Genomic DNA, 21914 nt, shown 5'->3' on the forward strand with positions numbered 1-21914 from the left:
TCTTAAAGATGTCCTTTGTGTTCCTCAAATACACAAAAATCTAATCTCTGTATATCGATTATGCAATGCTAATCAAGTTTCGGTTCACTTTTTCCCGGCATATTTTCAGGTGAAGGATCTCAGAACGGGGGTCCGCTTACTCCAAGGTCGAACTAGAGCGGAGCTATACGAGTGGCAAATCCTCTCTTCCTCACCCTTCTCCTATCTCACTTCCACTTCCACCTCTATCAAACCAACTTTGCAAGATTGGCATTCTCGTTTGGGTCACCCTTCCCTTCGTATTCTTAAACTTATTGTTTCTCAATTTTCTTTACCTTTTTCACATTCTCAAATAAACTCTCTTTGCAGAGATTGCTCAATTAATAAAAGTCACAAGTTATCTTTTTCAGATACTTCTATTTCTTCTTCTCGACCTCTAGAAATTCTTTTTAGTGATGTCTGGACATCACCAATTCTCTCTATTGACAACTACAAATACTACCTCATCATTGTTGATCACTACACTCGCTATATATGGTTCTATCCACTTAAACTAAAATCTGATATCAAACACACCTTTATCCGTTTCAAAGCTCTTGTCAAAAACAGGTTTCAAACAAAAATTGGTACCTTATTTTCTGATAATGGTGGTGAGTACATTGCTCTTCGAGATTTTCTCTCCACTAATGGAATCACTCACCTCACCACACCTCCCCACACCCCTGAACACAATGGTCTTTCTGAAAGACGACATCGCCACATCCTTGAAACTGGCTTATCTCTCTTAAGTCATGCTTCTATCCCACCATCATATTGGCCATATGCCTTGTCCACTGCTGTCTACCTCATTAATCGTATGCCAACACCCGTCCTCTCGCATAAATCTCCATATCAACAGCTGTTTCAAACCGCTCCTAACTACAATAAACTCAAAACATTTGGCTGTCTATGTTTTCCTTGGTTACGTCCTTACATCTCCAATAAACTCGAACCAAAATCCTCTCCTTGTATATTCCTCGGTTATTCCTTAACCCAAAGTGCATACCTCTGTCTCAACCCACACACTGGCCGCATCTATGTCTCTCGGCATGTTAAATTTGATGAAACTTCATTTCCCTTTTCCTCTCTTTTTTCCTCGACCACCGCTGATCCACCCCACGCTTCTCCTATCCCTTCCACATACAACCCTGTGTCACTCGTTCAGCTTCCGCATTCTTTACCACCGGAGTCGCCTCCGTCCTCTGGTCCTTCGCCGTCTATCTCACCGGGTCACTCGATCGACTTTGGATTACTTGTGTCGCCTAATACAACTGTGGAGGCCCAATCTGATAGTCAGGCCCAATCTGCTACAAATTCAGACACGGCCCATCATGAGTCTTCTCACGCTACGACCCAGTCTCCGAGTCCAAGACTCTCTCTATCACCATCTTCGACATCACCTACCTCGTCACCTTCGACAACGACTTCACCGTCACCGTCTTCTGTCTCCCTAGTCCCGGCTGTTGCACCACCTCCCCAGCACGCTATGGCTACGCGCTCAAAATCCGGCATTGTTAAACCTAATATCAAGTACTCTCTCGCTGCCACACTTGCTGCTTCTGATCTGGCACCGCGAACGCTTGCTGAAGCTCTCAAAGACGATCGATGGCGGAATTCAATGTCCGATGAATTCAATTCCCAGGTCCTTCACTCTACTTGGGATTTAGTTCCACCACCACCTCCGTCAATAAATGTCATAGGTTGCAAATGGGTCTATCGCACCAAATTCCAACCCGATGGCTCTGTAAATCGATACAAATCGAGGCTAGTTGCCAAAGGCTACACACAACAAGAAGGTCTCGACTACAATGAGACTTTTAGTCCAGTCATCAAGTCGACCACCATCAGAACCGTTCTTGACATTGCGGTGAAACTCGATTGGCCTATTCGTCAGCTTGACGTCAACAACGCGTTTCTTCAAGGTACTCTAACCGAAGATGTTTACATGACTCAACCACCTGGTTTTGTTGACAAGGATCGGCCTCACTTTGTCTGTCATCTCAAGAAAGCCCTGTACAGTCTCAAACAAGCTCCTCGAGCTTGGTACACGGAGCTCCGGAACTATCTTCTCTCGGTTGGTTTCACAAATTCGATGGCAGACACCTCTCTTTTTATTTTAAAGAAAGGTAACTCCTATGTCTATATGTTGATTTATGTCGATGACATCTTAGTCACAGGTAGTGATCATCGTCTGATTCAAGCCACCCTCACATCTTTGGCTGATCGTTTTTCTGTCAAAGACCATGAAGAACTGTCCTACTTCCTTGGCATTGAAGCTAAACGAGTCTCCACTGGTCTTCATCTATCACAACGTCGTTACATCCTTGATCTCCTCTCTCGTCACAACATGCTTCATGCCAAGCCTATTGCCACTCCTCTCGCTACATCACCAAAGCTGACATTAAACTCGGGAACCAAACTCTCTGATGGAACAGAGTATCGTTCGGTTGTGGGCAGTCTCCAATACTTAGCTTTTACCCGTCCGGACATTTCGTTTGCTGTCAACAAGCTCTCTCAGTTTATGCATTCCCCGACGACAGTCCATTGGCAGGCGGCTAAGCGAGTCCTGCGATATCTTGCCGGAACACCTACTCATGGCATCTTCCTTGCTCGTAACTCTCCACTATCCCTCCATGCTTACTCAGACTCTGACTGGGCGGGTGACACAGATGATTTTGTCTCCACCAATGCTTACATTGTCTACCTCGGTCAAAATCCCATCTCATGGTCTTCCAAAAAGCAGAGAGGTGTAGCTCGCTCTTCCACTGAAGCAGAATACCGAGCTGTTGCAAATACTTCTTCTGAATTAACATGGATATGCTCCTTGCTTACTGAACTTGGTCTCGCCTTTCACGATGCTCCTGTCATTTACTGTGACAACATTGGCGCCACATACCTCTGTGCAAACCCTGTTTTTCACTCTCGCATGAAGCATATTGCGCTGGACTATCACTTCATCAGGAATCAAATTCAAGCCGGTCACCTCCGCGTTAAACACATCTCCACTAAGGATCAACTTGCCGACGCTCTCACTAAACCATTATCTCGCACCACCTTCCAGTATCTCACGTCCAAGATTGGAGTGCTCAAGACCCCTCCATCTTGAGGGGGCGTATCAAGGATCAATCAAGAATCAATCAAACATATGTTAAGGACTATCATATCATCTATTTATGTCAAGTGTATAATCTGTAATTAGAACGCTCTAGAACTTCATACTTGTATAAATAGGATGTAAGACATTGTAATATAATCATTCATTCAAGTTACAAATCATTCTCTATAACTTATACCTCACGATAGAACGTACACCTGTGGAAAGAAAACTATTGGCAATAAATGGTATATATGTTTCTTACTACAATAGAACCCATAATAAATGACATGTTTCTTACTACAATAATAGATATATATAGTACGTCACTAAATTGTATTTTGGTGGAATTATCACTCTTCAGATAAAATCGAATTAACATGTCAAAATAATAGACCAGAGGTCCTACATTATATTAGATGAGCGAGAAGAACAACCAATCCCAGTATTTTTTTTTTTCCACTATAGTCTATCGCATTTACATTACAGTCACTCCCCTGATCAGTCTCTTCATCATCTATCACTATACAAACATCTCCTTTTGCAAACCAAGGAAAAAAAACTCTAACTAAGAGATAAATATGGCTGGATTGATGAAGTTGGCATCCTTCATGCTTGGTCTTGGTTTGCATGATCGTGGTCCGTCCAATCACAGCTAACTCGGCTCTGAGTTATGGCGCCGTTAATAGCAACTTGGAACCGTGCATTGGCTATGTGATGCAAGGTGGTGACATTCCCTCAGCGTGCTGCAACGGCGTTAGAAACCTTAACAGCATGGCCGCCCGTACGACCCCAGACCGTCAGCAAGCTTGAGGTTGCATTTAAAATGCCGCTAGAGGCCTAGAGTCTGGTCTCAACGCTGGCCGTGCAGCTGGAATTCCTAAGGCATGTGGAGTCAATATTCCTTACAAAATCAGCACCACCAACTGCAAAGTATCTCACTCTCTCTCTCTCTCTCTCTCTCTCTCTCTCTCTCTCTCTCTCACTCATATATACAACAAGCCTGATTCGGCCCAAACCCAATCCCGGCCCACTCAATCAAATGTGGTAGACATGAGCCGTCGCTTATTCTCTCTTGTTTGACACATTTGCAATGTACCAAAATCTAGAATAATCCATAATAGTTGCCAATGTAAATGTACTTTGTAATAATTACGTTATATTTTCCCCAAACTATATAAGTGTGCATCGTGTACATCTACTTTCACATTTCTTGTCATCAAATCTTGCATCATTATGTCTATATTATACCTAAATTAATTATCGTCTTCTTTTCTTTTCTTTTCTTTTTTCCTTTCTCTTGTGAAAGTTCGAGGTTCCTTATATCCACACACCTCCAACAACACATTCACTGGTGTTATCTTTAAGATGGTTACAATTAAAATGAATTTGCTTCTCAACTTTAGTATGTGAACATAATCAGTAATCACCGCTATAAGTTATTTGATGTATGTGAAGCGAATTTTCAGTCCATACTACCATTTGAGTCAAATGATGTTCATGTGCCGATGTGCGCCATATGGCCTGACAATCTCAAATGTCATAAAATGCGCCAAAAACATATTCCTACACACGTCACTGCTCGAATATATCATAGAATGTTTTATATGGTGGAATTTACATGTTGATGAGGTAACTTCGAGTAACATCAAAACACTGGTAAAAAGTTTTAAAAAAAAATATATATCTCGTATCGAGATAACAAATTAAAAATCCAAAAAATGCAGTTTGCTAAATTTTATTGATTTCCAAATCAAAATCGATTAGTAATCAATGGTTTAACATTCGCTATATATTATTTTACACATATTTTTATGAATTATTCTAGATTTCATCTCATTTATTATGTGAAGATCCTCCTTCCAAATCAGATGGTTATCTATATCCATCACAAATTGAGTCGCGCACTTCAGCACTGATAGTAAATCTTATATTAATCCTTCAACTTGGTTAAGGTTTATGTTCAGGTACTATTTCACATTGCATAAGTTTCTAATTTTGTATATCCTTTCTTATTATTTTTTTTTTGTATATCCTTTCTAATTTTGTATATCCTTTCTTATTCTTTGTTGTCTATGTAATTTTTCGTCATCAAAACTTTTCACCTAAATTTGATTGCAATTTCTAATAACACGTATAGAGGTTGAAATATACTTCAATTTCTATAACATGTAGAGAGATTGCAATTTCTAACACGTATAGAGGTCCTTACCATGCGTAGTTATCGTATGCATTGAATACTTATACCTATGTACCTTTATGCTCACACGTGTTGTGCGTACAGACGATACGTTGCATGTGGTACCGGTGCCTAATTATATAAACAAAAAACAAATTACCGAAACTAAAGGAAAACTGCGTAAATCATGTAGCCTTGATTTAGGCACCGACAATATTAATTTGAAACAGTAAATTATATTTTTGCCGTTCTACTTCACAGCAAATAATATTACATAAACTTTTAAAAAGCTTGTTTTGACGTGTGACTAAAGCCAAATAGAGGACATTTGAACATATCGTCGGACCGAAAGAACACGGGTTAAATACTATGGAACTATTGTGGTACCACGATGAAAAGTAGTAAAGTACTGATTACTGAATAACAATTTCTTAACAAATACTGAAAACAATAAAGGAAAAATGGTAATAAAAATATAGAACATGGAGACTCAAATCTTTGAGTTAATGCGGTTCTCGTCGTTCGGACCGGGTATGTATGTATGCGAGAAAATATCGCCGCGCGTTAAATGTTTAATTAGTGACTTAAGCCTAGAAATAGTATCAGTAAAATACACCACACCTAGTTTTACCAAAATAAGACTAGAAATAGTAGTATAGTACAGTAGTAGATATGGGACGAAGGAGGAGTGATGGTTTTGAAAAGCAAAGCCAATAATTATAGAGTTCAGGCAACCGACCGTGACCCCATCCTACCCATGTGTGGTGCATTCAGTATTTATTATGTGTATCAGTCAGTTTTTCACATAAAGACGAACTTTCTACATACAATCTAATATCTACGTACGGTGTGGGAGGGCAGGACAAACCGACATCTTCTTAGTGTATATCTCTCACGGATGAAAACTTCTATACAAGTTATTTTAATATAAAAAAAAAAAACATTCATTAACTAATTCTTCAATCATATTAATTATATATAGGAAAAAGTTGTTTTCATCTTTGACCCAGAGATGTTTAGTGACTTCACACATCGTATATGTAAAATAGTTATCTTCTTATCCACCACACAACTATGGTTTTGGAATAATTATAAAAATGAATCAGAATGCAAAATATAATGTATTTTGGTAGAGTTATCACTGTTCATATGATAAAATTTAAATTAACATGTCAAACAAAATAGATGAGTGACCCTACATAGTTAGTAATTAAGACCTCTACACATTAATTGAGAGGACAACAACCAACTACTCTGTTACCTCTACTACTCTATAATCTATCGCGCATTCACATTACATAAACATACACTTTCTTTTCCTCTATATAAACACCCACTCCCGCAACACTCTTCATCATCCAATATCACTACACACATCTCCTTTTGCAAACCAAATAAAGAAAGAAAAGAAAAAACTAAGTCAGTGATCAATATGGCCGGAGTGATGAAGTTGGCATGCTTGTTCTTGGCCTGCATGATCGTGGCCGGTCCAATCACAGCTAACGCGGCTCTGAGTTGTGGCGCCGTTAACAGCAACTTGGGACCGTGCATTGGATACGTGATGCAAGGTGGTATCATTCCCCCAGCTTGCTGCACCGGCGTTAGAAACCTTAACAGCATGGCCCGTACAACCCCAGACCGTCAACAAGCTTGTAGCTGCATTCAAAATGCCGCTAGAGGCCTAGGCGGTGGTCTCAACGCTGGCCGTGCAGCTGGAATCCCCAAGGCATGTGGAGTCAACATTCCTTACAAGATCAGCACCAGCACCAACTGCAAGACGTTAGTCAATCTCTCACTCTCTTTCAGATATATAATTTGTTTTTGTTTTTTTTGGGGTTAAATATTGGATTTATATTAACGGTGTGTTATGTTAATTTGTATATGGTTGCAGCGTGAGGTGAAGGGCGACAGGTGAAGCTACTAGCGGACGTTTCGAATATTATATAAAAAGGATGAGATAATATTAAAATAAGATGTTCGAATGGCTGTTTTTAGAGTTTTTTTTTTTGTAATAATTTTCCCTGTCTTTTTCTACCCTGGCGTTCATATTATGTGATCGTCTGTACTATGTTCGCAAACAACGTTATATGATATTTTCAGACTTGGAATTTAAGTTTATTCTGTCTTTTTCTTGACTAAAGCTTGCTTTAATCGTTTAATAGTTTTTAAATAAATAATTAATATGCTTTACAGTTGGGAAGTATCGAGTATGGCAACATTTTGTATTTAAATTGATTTATAACGGAACCAAAATCCATACTAATTTTAGCGTCAATAATTGGGACGTGAGATGGACTAAATAAATAAAGTAAACGGGACATTCTCCAAGTTTGTGTGTTCCACAGAATGATAATAATCTCCAAGTTTGTAATAATACTAACTTGATTTGATAACCGAGAAAAAGATGGATCAATGCTGTAATATCCCTTACGGATGATAACTTTTATGCAAATGAACAATATAACATCCATTTAACTAAAATCAGATTAATTATAGTAGAAAAGAAGTTGTTTTCATCTTAAACCTAGCTAGAGACATCATTAAACAAAAATCCGATCATAATAAATAACTCGATTTGATGACTTGATTTAGTAATAATAATAACTTGATTTGATAACCGAGAGACAATCTAATATCGATGGTACTGTGGGAACAAACCGACATTTTCTTGGTGTATATCCCTTACGGAGGATTACTTTTATGCAAAAGAAAAAATAATATAAATATTCATTCATTTAACTAAAAATCAGATTAATAATTATAGGAAAGACGATGTTTTCATCGTAAACCTAGCTAGAGAGTAGAGACATCATTCAACAAAAATATTTGTTTGAAAACAATTAAAATCTCTAATTGTTAGTTTGTTCAAGTAGTCCAAATAGTTAAACTCATGTTGGTTCTCAGGCTTTTTCGTTTGCTGATTTTTCTTGTCCATTAATTTTTGAGATGAGAGATAATCGTCTATATGCATTCGAAAAAAGGGTAAACTTATGCAGACACACTTTAGACATGGAAAAAGATTAGTCTTTGCAAAACAGTTTTCATGTTAGACGATGATTAACTTTCTATGTAAATTAACTATCTTCTTATCACACAGCTATAATTTTGAAATAATTATAAAAGTGACTGCGAATGCACGTACATTATAAAAAAAGTATTTTTTTTTTTATCACTTTTCATATGATAAAGTTCAATTAACATGTCAAACAAATTTAGTTGAGTGGTCCTACAAAGTTAGGAATTAGGACCTCTACACATTAAATGAGGCAACAACCAACTACTCCGTTTCCTCTACTCTATAATGATCTATCTTATTCATATAACAAACATACACTTTCCTTTTCTCTATATAAACACCCACTCCCGCAACACTCTTCATCATCCAATATCACTACACACATCTCATTTTGCAAACCAACTAAAGAAAGAAAAGAAAAAACTAAGTCAGTGATCAATATGGCCGGAGTGATGAAGTTGGCATGCTTGTTCTTGGCCTGCATGATCGTTGCCGGTCCAATCACAGCTGACGCGGCTCTGAGTTGTGGCGCCGTTAACAGCAACTTGGGACCGTGCATTGGATACGTGCTGCAAGGTGGTGTCATTCCCCCAGCGTGCTGCACCGGCGTTAGAAACCTTAACAGCATGGCCCGTACGACCCCAGACCGTCAGCAAGCTTGTAACTGCATTCAAACTGTCGCTAGAGGCCTAGGCTCTGGTCTCAACGCTGGCCGTGTAGCTGGAATCCCCAAGGCATGTGGAGTCAACATTCCTTACAAGATCAGCACCAGCACCAACTGCAAGACGTTAGTCAATCTCTCACTCTCTGTCATATATATGTTATAACTTGTTTTTGGGTTAAATATTTGGAATGGTTATATATATTAACGGTGTTGTGTTAATTTGTATGTGGTTTTGCAGCGTAAGGTGATGGACGACGAGTCACAGATGAAGCTACTAGCGTAACGTTTCGAATATTATATAAAAAGGATGAGATATCATATTAAAATAAGATGTTCGAATGGCTGTTTTTTAGAGTTTTTAATTTCCCCTGTCCTTTTCTATCGCGGCGTTCATATAATGTATCGTCTGTACTATGTTCGCAAACAACGTTATATGATATTTCAAACTTGGAGTTTAAGTCGTTCTCTATCTTCTTCTTACTAAAAGCATGCTTTAGTTTATTTTGATCTGTTTTGCTTTTTTTGGTTAATATGCATTACAGTTGGGAAGTATCGTACTTGTACATGTTTTTAAATTTAATAACGGAAAATCTTAAACCAAAATCCACACTAATTATAGGACTCTCAAAAGCTAAAAATATTCGTCACTAATTGGTACGTGATGGACTAAATAAATAAAGTAAACGGGACATTTTCCAAGTTTTGTATTACACAGAATGATATATATATATAATAATAATAATATATATCATCTCCAAATTTGTAATTATTAACTTGTTTATAAACGCAAAAAAAAAACTTGATTTGATAACCGAGAAAAAGATGGATTGCTTCCTTAATTCGTGTGTTACCCCACTAAATTTATGAAAAAAACAAAGTTATACTATAATTATTGGGCGATAGGAAAATTTGGTGTTTGTAGTGTGTTTGGTTTGGTGTAGCTACATTTCGTCACTACCACTAAATATGGAACTTTGTTAGATTCTGCTTTAAATGCTTCGCTTCTACATCTCTCGACGATATTAAATTCAATGATATGGATGCGGCAGCGGCATAGTAGATAGACCGTAATGGTTATGGTACATCTTAATGGGGTTAATTTGATTTTCAATACTAATATGTAAATTTTGCCGGAGACTATACCAAATGCGACCATAAATCCCATAACTATGCCTCTATTATATGTTCAGTGAATTATGAAAGATTAAATTCAGGGTTGACTCAAAGATTTTAGAAACCAAAATGCAGGTTAGAAGTTAACCGGATAAATAAGATTGGTTTAACCTCGGTTAGTGATTAAGAAGGTTTCTTGATTTTGATCCCAAACGCTTTTCAATGTGTTTCGAGATATTTTTCTTATTGCACCAATCGCTTTTACTTAGGTATTGCCAAATGTTCCGACGTCGTTTTCGTAAACATCTTTTTTTTTTTTTTTTTTTTTTTTTTTTTTTTTGTTGTTGTTGTTGTTGTTCTTGCTGCGTTTAGACAAATCCTTCAGAGAAAATACCTTACTTCGTAGTTGAAGCATTCACAACACACACAGGAGAGGTTGAGAATCCCTAAAGCTTTAACTCTCTCATCTCTCTCTCAGACTCTAATCTCTGCTTCGCCGAAGACTTCTCTCACCAAGGCGATGAGCATCCCAATGGAGTTGATGTCCATCAGAAACCCTAATTCGACCTTGCTTTACAGACCTCATTCTCGTCCGCCGGTAGCTCTGTCTGCTCCGCCACGTCCTCTCCTCCCCAGCCGACGACATTTCACTGCTCCTCGAGCTGTTGTTTCGTGTACAAGTATACGTTTCGGCTTTAGCTCGCCTTGTTTTCCACAAGTCTTGCCTAATCGATCCGTCGTTGCTCTCGCTGCATCCCACGAAGACTCGGTGAGTAGTGTGTGCTGGTGCTCAAAAATTCTCTGTTGGGTATCTCGAAATTTAGAGGCTTTATCTTGTAAATTGCTCCGTGGCTCAAAAAGAATTAGATTTTGGTGAATATTTAATTGATTAAGCAATTGAATCTGCTAATTTCAAGTGAGGTGCAATACTTTGGGGGTTTGAAATTGGCATTTTTGACTAATATTTGCTATCAAATGATCTTTGATTAGCTAAAGAACATGTTTTGATTATTACCCTTTATCGCCATTGTTCAAATAGGAAGAATCAGGTGTTGAGGTAGAGAAGGACAAGAGTGATATTGAAGATGGCACATCTCAGGAAGCATGGAAAAAAACTCTCGAGTCTTTTAAAGAGCAGGTATCAAAGATGCAGAGTGTGTCATCAGAGGCATACTCTGTTAACTCCCAAAAGGCGATGACAGTATTGAAAGAAACTTCTGAACAACTTAGGATTCAAGCGGAAAAGGCGAAAGAGGAGTTGGGTACAAAAGCTAAAGTTGTTGGCGAAGAGGGTAGAGAATATATTTTGAAAGCAGCAGAAGAATCACCCTCAGATGTGAAAGAGATCGTTGAAGCATTCGCCTCCACTGAGGATCTGAAAGATGTTTCTCGAGCGAATGATTTTCATGTTGGAATACCCTATGGTAAACATCTTATATATCTTGTTTATCGTTTATAAACTTTCATTGGTGAGTAATCTTGGAACCAGATGACAATGTTTGTTTACGTTCCAGGTCTACTCCTGCTTGTGGGTGGTTTCATTAACTTTATGGTATCGGGAAGCATTCCAGCCATCAGGTTTGGAGTCATTCTTGGTGGAGCTCTTTGTGCACTGAGCTTGGCTAGTCTAAAGTCTCATAGGAAAGGAGAATCATCTACCAAGTTCTTAAGAGGACAGATAGGTTAGTAAAGTTTTTCATCTGTGTTGAATTACTGAGCTCTTTTGTTTGAACTACTTGACTCTATGCTTTTGAAGTTTTGAATTTGATAACCCCTCTGACATGGCCTATTAGCTAACCATGAAAGAATTAGTTAAGAGTTGCATTGTTGATTTGTATAGAATTGAGGCTTGTTTCAGGAGATACTTGTTCAATCAATCCTACAGAATGATTTTAGTCAGCAAATTATATTTTCGCCAATGTGATATATGAGGTTGTCCCCGACATGTCGGTTTGAGATTAGATGAAAAGCAAGTTTTGTGACCACTCATTTATTGCCGTGTTCTTCTTATGTTCAACAGCTATAGTGGCAATCATATTTTTGAGAGAGTTGCGGTTGCTACTGTCTCAGGTAACTCACACTTCCTAATATTGTATTTCAAATGGCAATGGCTTTTAACGAAACATTAATCCACTCTCTTTTTTTCTCTTTCTACAGAAATCGGCGTTCTGCGGTCTTTTTACCACCATTACAAGGTACACTCTCAAAAGTCAAAACCAATCATTATACATTTGCAATTTCATAAACAGCCTAAACACGATAGGAAGATGATTGCGAAAAGAGCCTAAACTAAACCCCAAAGAGATATGTTAATGAATATTTTAGTCATATACTTTACACATTTACTTTTTCGTAAACCGACCAAAGTTCCTAATCCTATATTCAAATACTCCATGGAGAAAAGAAAACACACTTTTGCATATAGAATGGTTAAATTAGGATTCTTATGAGAAAGAAGGCTTAAAAATATGTTGGATTATTGTTGCAGTGGTGGTGTGTTAGCATTTTACTTGTACAAGATGGTGGAAAAGAGAGAAAAAGGACCAAAGATAGAAGATGGAGGAGAAGAAGATAAATCAGCCGATGGGTTTGTAAGAAGTGAAGGATAGAGAACAATGGTAAGAGAATGTTTGTGTCTGTTTGTCAACATAAGCATCCGATAATCCAAACTTCCCCCCTTCGTATCTCTCTTTTCAAGTTGTGTAGTACAATTCTTTTGCGATCAGTCATCTTCAAATTGAGTGTTTGGATTGGTCACTCAATTTCACGATATTTCAACAAACAATAACATGGTTTAGACCCGTTTGGGAGATGTGTTAAACAAAAACAAATAATGAATTTTTTATTAGAGATAAATCCGTATTAATAAATTGTTTTTGAGGAAAAACAAATGTATAGCTCTGGCCCAATAAGGGCCTTGTTGAGTGAGCCCATGTTTGATGGGATAAGGAGGAGGAGAAAGAGCAGAAGCGTGAATCTAGTAGTATCCATAGACCTAGCCACGTGATCGAGACCGTTGATTCTTTAAGGTTTTAATTGAAACCGTTGATCGCTTCGTCTCGGTTGTATAAATAAATAAATAAGGAAGACAAAACACAGTTTCAGTCCGTAATCTCTAATCTTCTTCGTCGCGACTTAAAACGTGGTTCCGCCGAACCGAACATCTTCTTATCCTTGTCCATTTTTGAGAGATTTTTGTTCTTTTTTGTTGTTCTGTGTCGGTTTGGATCTGTCGGTGTTGGCGCTTTATTGTTGGAGCTAAGGGGACGATGGAAAGTGATTTGATTGAATTGTTCGAAGGAGCGAAGAAGGCGGCCGATGCGGCAGCTCTTGACGGTGTTGCATCCTCAGGTCCGGAGGTTTCGAGATGTCTCGATGCCTTGAAACAACTCAAGAAGTTTCCTGTCACATACGATACGCTCGTTGCAACTCAGGTTTGTTTCCGGTTTATCTCTCTCGTAACCCTAAATAAATGATTTTGATTGTTTTACATTTAGGAAAAAGTTTATATCTTTCTCTTATTTTTTCCTTCGATTGATACGTTTTTAGATTGGAGGGGGTTTTTTTTTTCTGGGTGTTGATTGCTTAATCTCGTTGCATTGACTTGTGTTGTTGTTACCTTAGATTCTTAAATTAGGGTTGAATTGATTTCATCTGAGAAAACATCACAGAAATTTAAAAAGAGTAACTTCAGATCAACAAATGAAGAAGCTTGAGCAAACTGCTTAGTGCTTTTGTATGCGAAATCAAACTCAATTTGGACATTGAACTCAGCTCGACATGTTAGGGTAAGGGAAACAAACCCAAATTTGGCACATAAATATGATTTACTTGAGGGTGAGCAATGATTACACTTGTTTTACAGAATGAATCGAGTTATGGCATTAGACATTACTTTTTTGTTTTGTAGTGGTTTGGAAAAATGTGCTAAGTATAGATTGTTGTTGATACTTTTACTATTTGGAATGTTATATAGTGCGTGTATTGCTTTAGATAAAGTTATATACTTTTCTTGCTTTGCAGGTGGGAAAGAAGCTGAGGTCTCTTGCAAAACATCCTGTTGAGGATATCAAAACCGTAGCTACTGATCTGCTTGAGATATGGAAGAAAGTTGTCATTGAAGAGACTGCCAAGGCTAAGAAAACCGAAAGCACAAACGGTTGTAAAGCTGAAACTGTCAAAGGGGCTAAGGTGATTAAGATGGATGTTGAGAAGCCTTCAAATCCCGCTCCTGTTAAAGTCCAGAAACTTCAGAGGGGTGATTCGGCTAAGAGTATCAAGGTTGAGAGAAAGGAAACAGACAGCAAAGTCACTACCGGTGTCAAGATAGAGAGAAAGGAACCAGACAACAAAGTCACTACCGGTGTCAAGGTTGAGAGAAAGGATTCAGACTACAAAGTTGGTGTCAAGGTAGAGACTAAGGAACCAGACAACAAAGTCACTAATGGAGCCAAGATAGATTACCGTGGTCAGGCTGTGAAGGATGAAAAGGTCTCAAAGGAAAACCAATCAAGTATGAAAGCTCCAGCAAAGGCACCTAATGCTCCTCCAAAACTAACTTCAATGCTCAGATGCAATGATCCTGTGCGTGACAAAATCCGTGAGTTGCTTGCGGATGCCTTCGTCAAGGTTACTGGAGAAGCTGATGACTATGAGAGAGAGTCAGTAACTGCAAGTGATCCACTCCGTGTTGCTGTCTCAGTGGAATCACTCATGTTTGAGAAATTGGGTCGCTCAACTGGAGCTCAGAAGCTCAAGTACAGATCTATAATGTTCAACCTGAGGGACAGTAACAACCCAGACTTAAGAAGAAGGGTTCTCACCGGGGAGATTTCACCAGAAAAACTCATCACATTGTCTGCTGAAGAAATGGCAAGCGACAAGAGGAAACAAGAAAACAACCAGATCAAAGAGAAATATCTGTTTGATTGTGAGCGTGGTCTTGCAGCAAAAGCATCTACTGACCAGTTCAAGTGCGGGCGGTGTGGTCAGCGCAAATGCACCTACTATCAGATGCAAACAAGAAGTGCTGATGAGCCAATGACGACTTATGTTACATGTGTTAACTGCGACAACCACTGGAAGTTCTGTTAATCTGTGTCTTTCTATTTCATGAGACCCATGTGAAGACATAGAGGCTCTGATTGATTTATCAGGAGCTTTATGTCCATTTGCCAGCATTCTGAGTATGTTCAGGCTCTGATGTTGTTTAAGGATATCGTTCAGTGTCTTAGAGATTAGTAAGTAGGGGTATTTACTGATTTAGGTGTTTGTAGCTCTTATTTATTTTGCTTCTCTTTGTCGAAACTGTCAACTCAACTTTTTTGCAGATTTTACCAAATTTTGAAGTTTTTTTAATTGTTTTGTTTTAGATTATGTCTTTTTTTGTCCTCCATTTTATTATCTCGAAGTAGACTCCAACGGCTGTACTTTAACAGCCTTCAGTGTACATGTGATACTGGTCGATAAGTATCATCACTTGAAACTGATTTTGACTCGATTTAACTGCAAATAAAAAAGAGACTTCTGAAAACAGCGGAACAAGTCACTAAACATGTATAGCAGCATTGTGAACATGACATGTATACAAGTCATCGCATTACACATGTATAGCATTGTGAACAAAGTCATGTTTAAATAATCTTATATTCATTCTCTATCAGACACAGCGTGAGATAATATATGTTAAGCTGAATGATAAACAATAGAATCATAACTTCTAGCGGAAGATGTCCCAATCTTCATCATCTAAATCTCTTCTTTTCCTACTGGATCTATTGTTTCTCTTTCGCCGTCTTCTATAGGATGAACTTTCAAGCTCTTCATCATCAGAGTATTCACTACCAAACTGAGTATCCCAGAGTCCCTGTAATTGAAAATCTTTCTTCAATCATCCATTTAACAATACATGAAAATCCCAAGGCATGCCATTACAAGACCTATACCTTAGTCAATCTCTGTTTTCTAGAAGCTGCAGCTTCGTGAACCACAACGATATCTTGTAAGACCTCAATTCTGTCCTCGACATCTAATCTGTATGTAGTCACCTGCATTATCACATACCGAGTTAGTTAATCATAACAGTGTGCTTGTATCTCATATAAACCAAGTCGTTTTAAGCAAGAAGGGAATAAGGTAACCCACCAGGCTTGACGGTATGATGGTTACCCCGAAGGAATCGAGCTCAAGCGATTCAACTATTCCTGAGTTAATGTTGAATGAGTAACCTCGAACCTAAAATCAATCATATGCTTTTTAGCTAATGGCAAGATATTGGCAAAAGAGACAGATATCATCACTGAATAAGATCTAGAAATATTATTAACACCTTTCCAATGTTTTGGCCTCCTTGTGTCACCACTCTGTAACCTACCTAAAACAAAAAATGAGAACTCAATCTTAGACTTGCTTAAAGGTGGGGGTAATTCACAAGACAGTAGACTATATATATATACCAGTGTTTCAAGTCCAACCATCATGAATTCAGTATCCAATACAGTCTCATCGTTTACAAGCACAACATCACCCACCTACAAAGATCTTAATATAAAAAATGAGATGTAAAAACATTACCAGAAGAAAAAAAAATTGTTTCAAGGTAGGCAGAAACCAAACATAGTAGTAGTATACCCTGGTAATGTCTTTGAGCAGGAATCTGTCAGATTCTCCAGATAGCAAACTTGGTTTAATATCAACCACCAAAACCAACCACTGAAACAAAACATCAGAATGAACCAGCTCATTGCAATTCCCAAATTTGGTGAAAAAGAAGCGGACTTAAAAAACTCAGTAGTGATGTAATGGAAACCAAAAGGTAATGACTTTGAGAAAAACTTACAGAAGTGATGTCAACCCAGAGCTGAGAGATAAATCCTAAACTCAGAGCTGACTGAATACTAACAACTTGCTTAGCAACAAGATTCGATCTCGTAGTCGTCTGTTACTCAGTTCGTTTTCATCAACTAGTCGAATCAAATCACTCTCTCGTGGTAATTCTGCTCTTCCACTCTCCACAGTTTGATCTTCTTCATTAGGTAGTGATGATGAACGCAAACAAGGGACAAAATTGTTGTCACTCGATTTCTCTCCAAAGCTGAATTGCCCGAGAAACGCAAACTTATCCGAACATGAAGCTCCTCTTTTTGATGAGGATAAAGTATCAATTTTGAGGACTGAGACGTGATTCCTCATTGAGCAATTGATGAGCCTCCATCTAATACAATTCTCTGAATTGTGTTTCACCACCAGTCGAGCATTGAGGAGGACGGGTAGAGAAAAGAGGAACAAGGAAGAAGAAGAAGAGCAATTGCACATTACCTTGGAGAGAAGTCTTTTGCAATTCAACCTCTCTCTATGTGGACAAGGGAAGATGGGTTAACCTTTAAAGTTAATACTAATCACTCTCATTAAATTGAATTGAGAGACAAAAGTCTAATAAAATTGGTGTTTAGCTGGTAAGACGTCCCCCGACCAAAAAAAAAAAAAGTTAAACGACCTCTGCTCGACAAAGTTTTTGTCCTTTCCCCGTGTTTATTCCCCGTTCAGCGCTAAGGTTTCGACTTTCGATTTGCCTCTCTCGCAAAGTGAGCTTTACGAATCACGCATTTCTCCAATTCGATTTCTTTCTCTCTCTCTCTCTCTCTCTCTCTCTCTCTCTCTCTCTCTCTCTCTCTCTCTCTCTCTTCTTCTCTACGCGGATTCATTCAGATCTGACTTCGTTTCATAGACTTTTGCTTAATTTTTGATGAGATAAAGTTTTGATTTTTGTTTTTTTCTCTTGTTGGGGTTTCGAATCGATAACTGATACGTTTTGGAAGCTGGTGGATCTCAGGGTAATGGATGACGAGAAGAAGAAGAAGAGAAACAAGAAGAAGAAGAACAAGCAGCAGACTAATCATAATAATAAACGTGTTGACGACGGTGTAACGACGACCACCTCTCCTGATGATAATCATGTCGGAGATGTTGACATTGCTCTTATTAGCGGAGGTCCAGATGCCCATGAGCCGCAACCATCTCACCAGATCAATCATGTCGTCGCAACTGTAAGATCGATTGCAACATTCCTGACTACTACATTGAATTAATTCTCTTGGTTGATGATAAGACATTGTGTTAAGACTTTTGATTCATTAAGTTTGGTTTACAATGTCAATGTAGTTTGATATTGTTGATTTTGTTTATGCTACATTGCATGGTTTGATAGAATGCAAATTCGTTTTTTATCCTTTTACTATGTGGGTGTTTGCTTATTGTAACTCATGTGTCTATAGAGTCTACTTGTAATCCGTTTGTGTGGTATAGAGATGGTTGACTTAAAATTATGGGATATTACAAGTGAGATGAGCCCTCTCATGGTCTGATACTTTTAAAATCTTCTTTTTTCAAGCAGGCAGATGAATCTGGTGTTGAGGACAAGTCCCACACAAATGAGGTGAGATTTTTCCCACTGTGTCTTATATCTTAATCCGTTATTTGGTGTATCTACTTGTCAGAGTAGATTATCGTAGATGAGAAAGATAAAAGAACAGCAGTATTGCATTGTTTGTTGTTTGCAGAAAGAGGCAAATAAAAGTCTTGCGTTTCTATCTATAAATTGGCTGATAATAAGAATTTGTTAACAGTAGTATCTATCAGTGTTCACCCGAGTGAAATATCGACATTTTGTTTACTTGTTACCATGACGAATCTGTTGTTTTCTATCTTTTCACTTGGATTCCGAAACTAGTTTGTAATGCTATTGTAGGCGCTGCTGGAAGATACGATCAAACAGTTACGTGATGAAAATGGCTCCTACCTTCAGAAAGAGGTTATATTCTTTTCGCAAACTTTCTTTGTTCTCAGTTCATTCTTAAAGGTTAGATAATGAACTGTCATGTCTTAATAGGCTGGCTTTGAAGAAAATGTTAGACGCTTGGAAACTGAGAATGAAGCTCACCTACAACAAGAGGTTAGTGGAATAGACTAAAGTCTTTTTCATTACTTTTTTTGTTTCCTGCTTCATCTGCAAGCTGAGAAATCAAAATTATATGATGTTTCACAGGCACTGTTAGAAGAAAGGATTGTGCATTTGAGAGCAGAGAATGAAGCTCACATAAAAAATGAGGTTGGTGAAGGAATAACATATAAAATGAGGCTGTATCCATAGCTTTTCTATTTTGCTGCATTATCTACTAGCTGAATGTCAAAATAACATGATGTATTACAGGCACTGTTAGAAGAGAGGCTTATGCATTTGAAAACAGAGAATGAAGCTCACATACAAAATGAGGTTGGTGAAGAAAATTACATAAAAAATGATGCCGTATCCATAACTTTACTATTTTCTGCACTATCTGCAAGCTGAATGTCAATATAACATGATGTATTACAGGCAATGTTAGAAGAAAGGCTTGTGCATTTGAAAACAGAGAATGAAGCTCACATACAAAATGAGGTTGGTGAAGAAATTACATAAAAAATGATGCCGTATCCATAGCTTTGCTATTTTCTTCACTGTCTGCAAGCTTAAGGTCAAAATAACATGGTGTATTACAGGCAATGCTAGAAGAAAAGCTCTTGCGTTTGAGAACAGAAAACGAAGCTCACATTCAAAATGAGGTTAGTGAAGAAATAGCATAAAACCATATCCTAACTTTGCTATAGTGCTGCATTATCTGGAAGCTGAAGGTCAAAATTACATGGTGTTTCACAGGCACGGATGGAAGAAAGGCTCTTACATTTGAGAACTGAAAATGAAGCTCACAAACAAAATGAAGTTAGTGAGGAAAATAGCATAAAGCCGTATCCATAGCTATATATTATTTTGTAGGATCATATGGAAGGTGAAGGTCAAAATAACATTGTGTTTATGCAGGAAAAGTTGGAGGAAAGACTTGTGCAGTACAAAAACAAGAATGACATGCTTCTTCGTGAAATGGTGAGACATCTTCAGCACCGGGAACGTTAGTTTTGTACTACAGTTTCTTCTTTGTGTGATCATATGAAAGTTGCTTTTCTGTTCAACTTGGTTTGTTTTATAATTATCTCTCCAGTATGTAAATTAGCACCTACCAGTATTTTGCATAATAGACTAGGAATTGGTCTTAGCTAACGTGAAAGAAAGTCATGTTGTCAGGACATATCAGATTGCTATATATGTTACATCTCGTATCATATGCAGGAAGATACTGTGTAATTCTGACATTTATATAAATTTGACAGTCTAGTACAGAATCCCAGATGAGACAACTACAAGATGAAAGATCTACCTTCACTCAGAAAGAGGTATGTCTCCATTCATTGGAGATGAAAGTTGCATCTTTCTTCTGTTATAATGCATTGCCGTTGCCTAATCTTGGTAAAAAAATTGCATGGTTTTCAATCAGGCGAGTCTGGAAAAGAAAGTTCAACAACTTCAACATGATGAAGAATCCTCGGTGGCTATGGAGGTAACTCTATCTTACGCTAGAAAAGCTTGGTACTCATTTTAAGTTGAGTCTCTTGAATAAGATGGTCATTTTTACTCGTCATACACATTAAATCCTGCAGAAGTCATCCAGAGAAATGATCTCTAGCCTGAACAGTGAAATTGCAAGGCTACAAGCACAGGTATGTCACACAATTTTGTTTTTCTCATTTCCGAGGATGGTTCACGAAATTGCATCTGAACACGATACTCTAGCCTCCTAAGTGAACGTTTAGTGGCTGTATTCGTGTAAAACATGAAGCGGCTATGCATAATACTGCATAGATTTAGTCTGATATGAAGATTAAAACAAAGTTTGGCAGGTTACGGAGTTGGAAGAATGTAAGAGTAATCTTCTAGAGCAGAATCAGAGTCTTAAGGAACCTGTATCCACTCTTCAAGTCCAGCATGAAAACCATGAGAGTAACGCAAAGGTTAGAGTTTTGACTACGTTACAATATGTAAGAGACTCAGAAACGGATAAAACGGTTTCTGATGATTGATACAGGGTGCTTCTGAGGAAGAATTAAACTCACAGATTGAAGCAGCGTGTACACTAGTTGAAAAGCTTATCACTGAAAATGCTGAACTTGTTGAAAAGGTACGGTGCACGGCTATAGATCTACTGAGTTACTTTGGTGTTGAATGATTGAAAGTCTCACTGGTTATGATTATTACGTTGTAAGGTGAACGAGTTGTGTATTAAGCTCAACCAAGCACAACATGCTTCTACTTCATCCCCTGAGAGCCTAGCCATTGAAGTAGAGAAGTCTGAATCCTTAGAAGAAATACCTATACACGACGAGTTGATTAGAATTGATAACTCTAGGGACATGGATACTGCATTGGTAGAGAGGAACTTGTCAGAAGGCCAAATTGAAGAAACAGTGCCCGTTTCTCTGAATGCTAATGGCGAAGTAGACGTGGAATCACAGGTTGTAGTAGCCAGAGAAGACGAAGCAAGTGCTGGTGTGCCTCTGGTGGACGCTCCACTCATAGGTGCTCCTTTCAGGCTAGTCTCGTTTGTAGCAAGATACGTGAGTGGTGCAGATTTGGCGGCAAAGAAATAGTTTTTTGTAAAACTCAACAATACATTGGAGTCAGAGAAGATGCCTCGCAATATCTATCTCTCTCCCTCTCTCATTTGTTTTTTTAATCTGAAGGGACCTTACATAGATACAATGAGGATCATTGATTAGCTATTCACAACACTTACAGTACACAGATGTCTATTGTAATTTTTTGATAGGATAATGACTTGATGATGATGATTTTGATGACTGAGTCCTTCTTTTTAAAAAAAAATCATGGAAGCTCAAACGTAAGTCTTGAACTTCTGAGCTATGTAAGCAAAATCAGAACAAACGATGTCAAATCCTCCGT

At 38.1% G+C, this 21914-nt stretch overlaps 5 protein-coding genes and 2 pseudogenes across 15 annotated transcripts; 6 read left to right on the forward strand and 1 right to left on the reverse strand.

Annotated features, from left to right (window-relative positions):
• The first annotated feature begins 3672 nt into the window (after positions 1-3672).
• Positions 3673-5333, forward strand: LOC104699302 (non-specific lipid-transfer protein 1 pseudogene; annotated as a pseudogene).
• A 1314-nt stretch (positions 5334-6647) lies between these two features.
• Positions 6648-7409, forward strand: LOC104792659 (non-specific lipid-transfer protein 1). Its single transcript, XM_010518847.3, has 2 exons — positions 6648-7070; positions 7183-7409. The coding sequence occupies exons 1-2, from the start codon at positions 6724-6726 to the stop codon at positions 7190-7192; spliced, it is 357 nt and encodes a 118-aa protein (XP_010517149.1). The 5' UTR covers positions 6648-6723; the 3' UTR covers positions 7193-7409.
• A 1181-nt stretch (positions 7410-8590) lies between these two features.
• Positions 8591-9432, forward strand: LOC104792660 (non-specific lipid-transfer protein 1-like). The gene is made up of 2 exons (XM_010518848.3): positions 8591-9094; positions 9210-9432. Exons 1-2 carry the CDS (start codon positions 8748-8750, stop codon positions 9217-9219), a joined length of 357 nt encoding a protein of 118 aa, XP_010517150.1. The 5' UTR covers positions 8591-8747; the 3' UTR covers positions 9220-9432.
• Positions 9433-10358: 926 nt separating this feature from the next.
• LOC104792661 (protein FATTY ACID EXPORT 3, chloroplastic) lies at positions 10359-12940 on the forward strand. Its single transcript, XM_010518850.3, has 6 exons — positions 10359-10853; positions 11124-11508; positions 11599-11766; positions 12105-12154; positions 12242-12279; positions 12573-12940. The coding sequence occupies exons 1-6, from the start codon at positions 10605-10607 to the stop codon at positions 12691-12693; spliced, it is 1011 nt and encodes a 336-aa protein (XP_010517152.1). The 5' UTR covers positions 10359-10604; the 3' UTR covers positions 12694-12940.
• A 126-nt stretch (positions 12941-13066) lies between these two features.
• LOC104792662 (transcription elongation factor TFIIS) lies at positions 13067-15442 on the forward strand. Its single transcript, XM_010518851.3, has 2 exons — positions 13067-13518; positions 14108-15442. The coding sequence occupies exons 1-2, from the start codon at positions 13354-13356 to the stop codon at positions 15176-15178; spliced, it is 1236 nt and encodes a 411-aa protein (XP_010517153.1). The 5' UTR covers positions 13067-13353; the 3' UTR covers positions 15179-15442.
• Positions 15443-15615: 173 nt separating this feature from the next.
• LOC104792664 (uncharacterized) lies at positions 15616-17398 on the reverse strand (annotated as a pseudogene). The gene is made up of 7 exons (XR_015559423.1): positions 16923-17398; positions 16715-16795; positions 16540-16614; positions 16413-16457; positions 16229-16318; positions 16030-16131; positions 15616-15950 (listed from the first exon to the last, which is right to left on the reverse strand). The product of XR_015559423.1 is annotated as an uncharacterized LOC104792664 (transcript).
• Positions 17399-17473: 75 nt separating this feature from the next.
• Positions 17474-21811, forward strand: LOC104792663 (uncharacterized). 10 transcript variants are annotated; one of them, XM_087453775.1, is made up of 17 exons: positions 17474-17667; positions 17916-18129; positions 18477-18518; positions 18831-18893; positions 18972-19034; positions 19128-19190; positions 19293-19355; positions 19458-19520; positions 19622-19684; positions 19779-19841; positions 19941-20003; positions 20288-20350; positions 20452-20514; positions 20615-20674; positions 20855-20965; positions 21040-21132; positions 21218-21811. In XM_087453775.1, exons 2-17 carry the CDS (start codon positions 17920-17922, stop codon positions 21599-21601), a joined length of 1530 nt encoding a protein of 509 aa, XP_087309901.1. In that variant the 5' UTR covers positions 17474-17667; positions 17916-17919; the 3' UTR covers positions 21602-21811. The 10 variants fall into 10 exon arrangements, 6 of the variants coding, with proteins under 6 accessions (XP_087309901.1, XP_087309898.1, XP_087309904.1 ...); XR_015559419.1 differs by having other exon boundaries at positions 17487-17667; positions 18474-18518; positions 20847-20965; XR_015559421.1 differs by having other exon boundaries at positions 17487-17667; positions 20847-20965.
• Positions 21812-21914: the final 103 nt, after the last annotated feature.

The sequence above is a fragment of the Camelina sativa genome, chromosome 6, assembly GCF_030686135.1.
Source record: "Camelina sativa cultivar CO46 ecotype springtype chromosome 6, ASM3068613v1".
NCBI lineage: Eukaryota > Viridiplantae > Streptophyta > Magnoliopsida > Brassicales > Brassicaceae > Camelina > Camelina sativa.

Bases quoted from the DNA above. Each gene is read 5' to 3' on its own strand.
- LOC104792659 (XM_010518847.3), top strand. From the start codon at position 6,724: ATGGCCGGAGTGATGAAGTTGGCATGCTTGTTCTTGGCCTGCATGATC.
- LOC104792660 (XM_010518848.3), top strand. From the start codon at position 8,748: ATGGCCGGAGTGATGAAGTTGGCATGCTTGTTCTTGGCCTGCATGATC.
- LOC104792661 (XM_010518850.3), top strand. From the start codon at position 10,605: ATGAGCATCCCAATGGAGTTGATGTCCATCAGAAACCCTAATTCGACC. The intron at 12,155-12,241 runs GTAACTCACACT...CTCTTTCTACAG, and splicing joins TGCGGTTGCTACTGTCTCAG to AAATCGGCGTTCTGCGGTCT. The intron at 12,280-12,572 runs GTACACTCTCAA...TTATTGTTGCAG, and splicing joins CTTTTTACCACCATTACAAG to TGGTGGTGTGTTAGCATTTT.
- LOC104792662 (XM_010518851.3), top strand. From the start codon at position 13,354: ATGGAAAGTGATTTGATTGAATTGTTCGAAGGAGCGAAGAAGGCGGCC. The intron at 13,519-14,107 runs GTTTGTTTCCGG...CTTGCTTTGCAG, and splicing joins ATACGCTCGTTGCAACTCAG to GTGGGAAAGAAGCTGAGGTC.
- LOC104792663 (XM_087453772.1), top strand. From the start codon at position 17,920: ATGGATGACGAGAAGAAGAAGAAGAGAAACAAGAAGAAGAAGAACAAG. The intron at 19,842-19,940 runs GTTAGTGAGGAA...GTGTTTATGCAG, and splicing joins AAGCTCACAAACAAAATGAA to GAAAAGTTGGAGGAAAGACT. The intron at 20,966-21,039 runs GTTAGAGTTTTG...TGATTGATACAG, and splicing joins ACCATGAGAGTAACGCAAAG to GGTGCTTCTGAGGAAGAATT.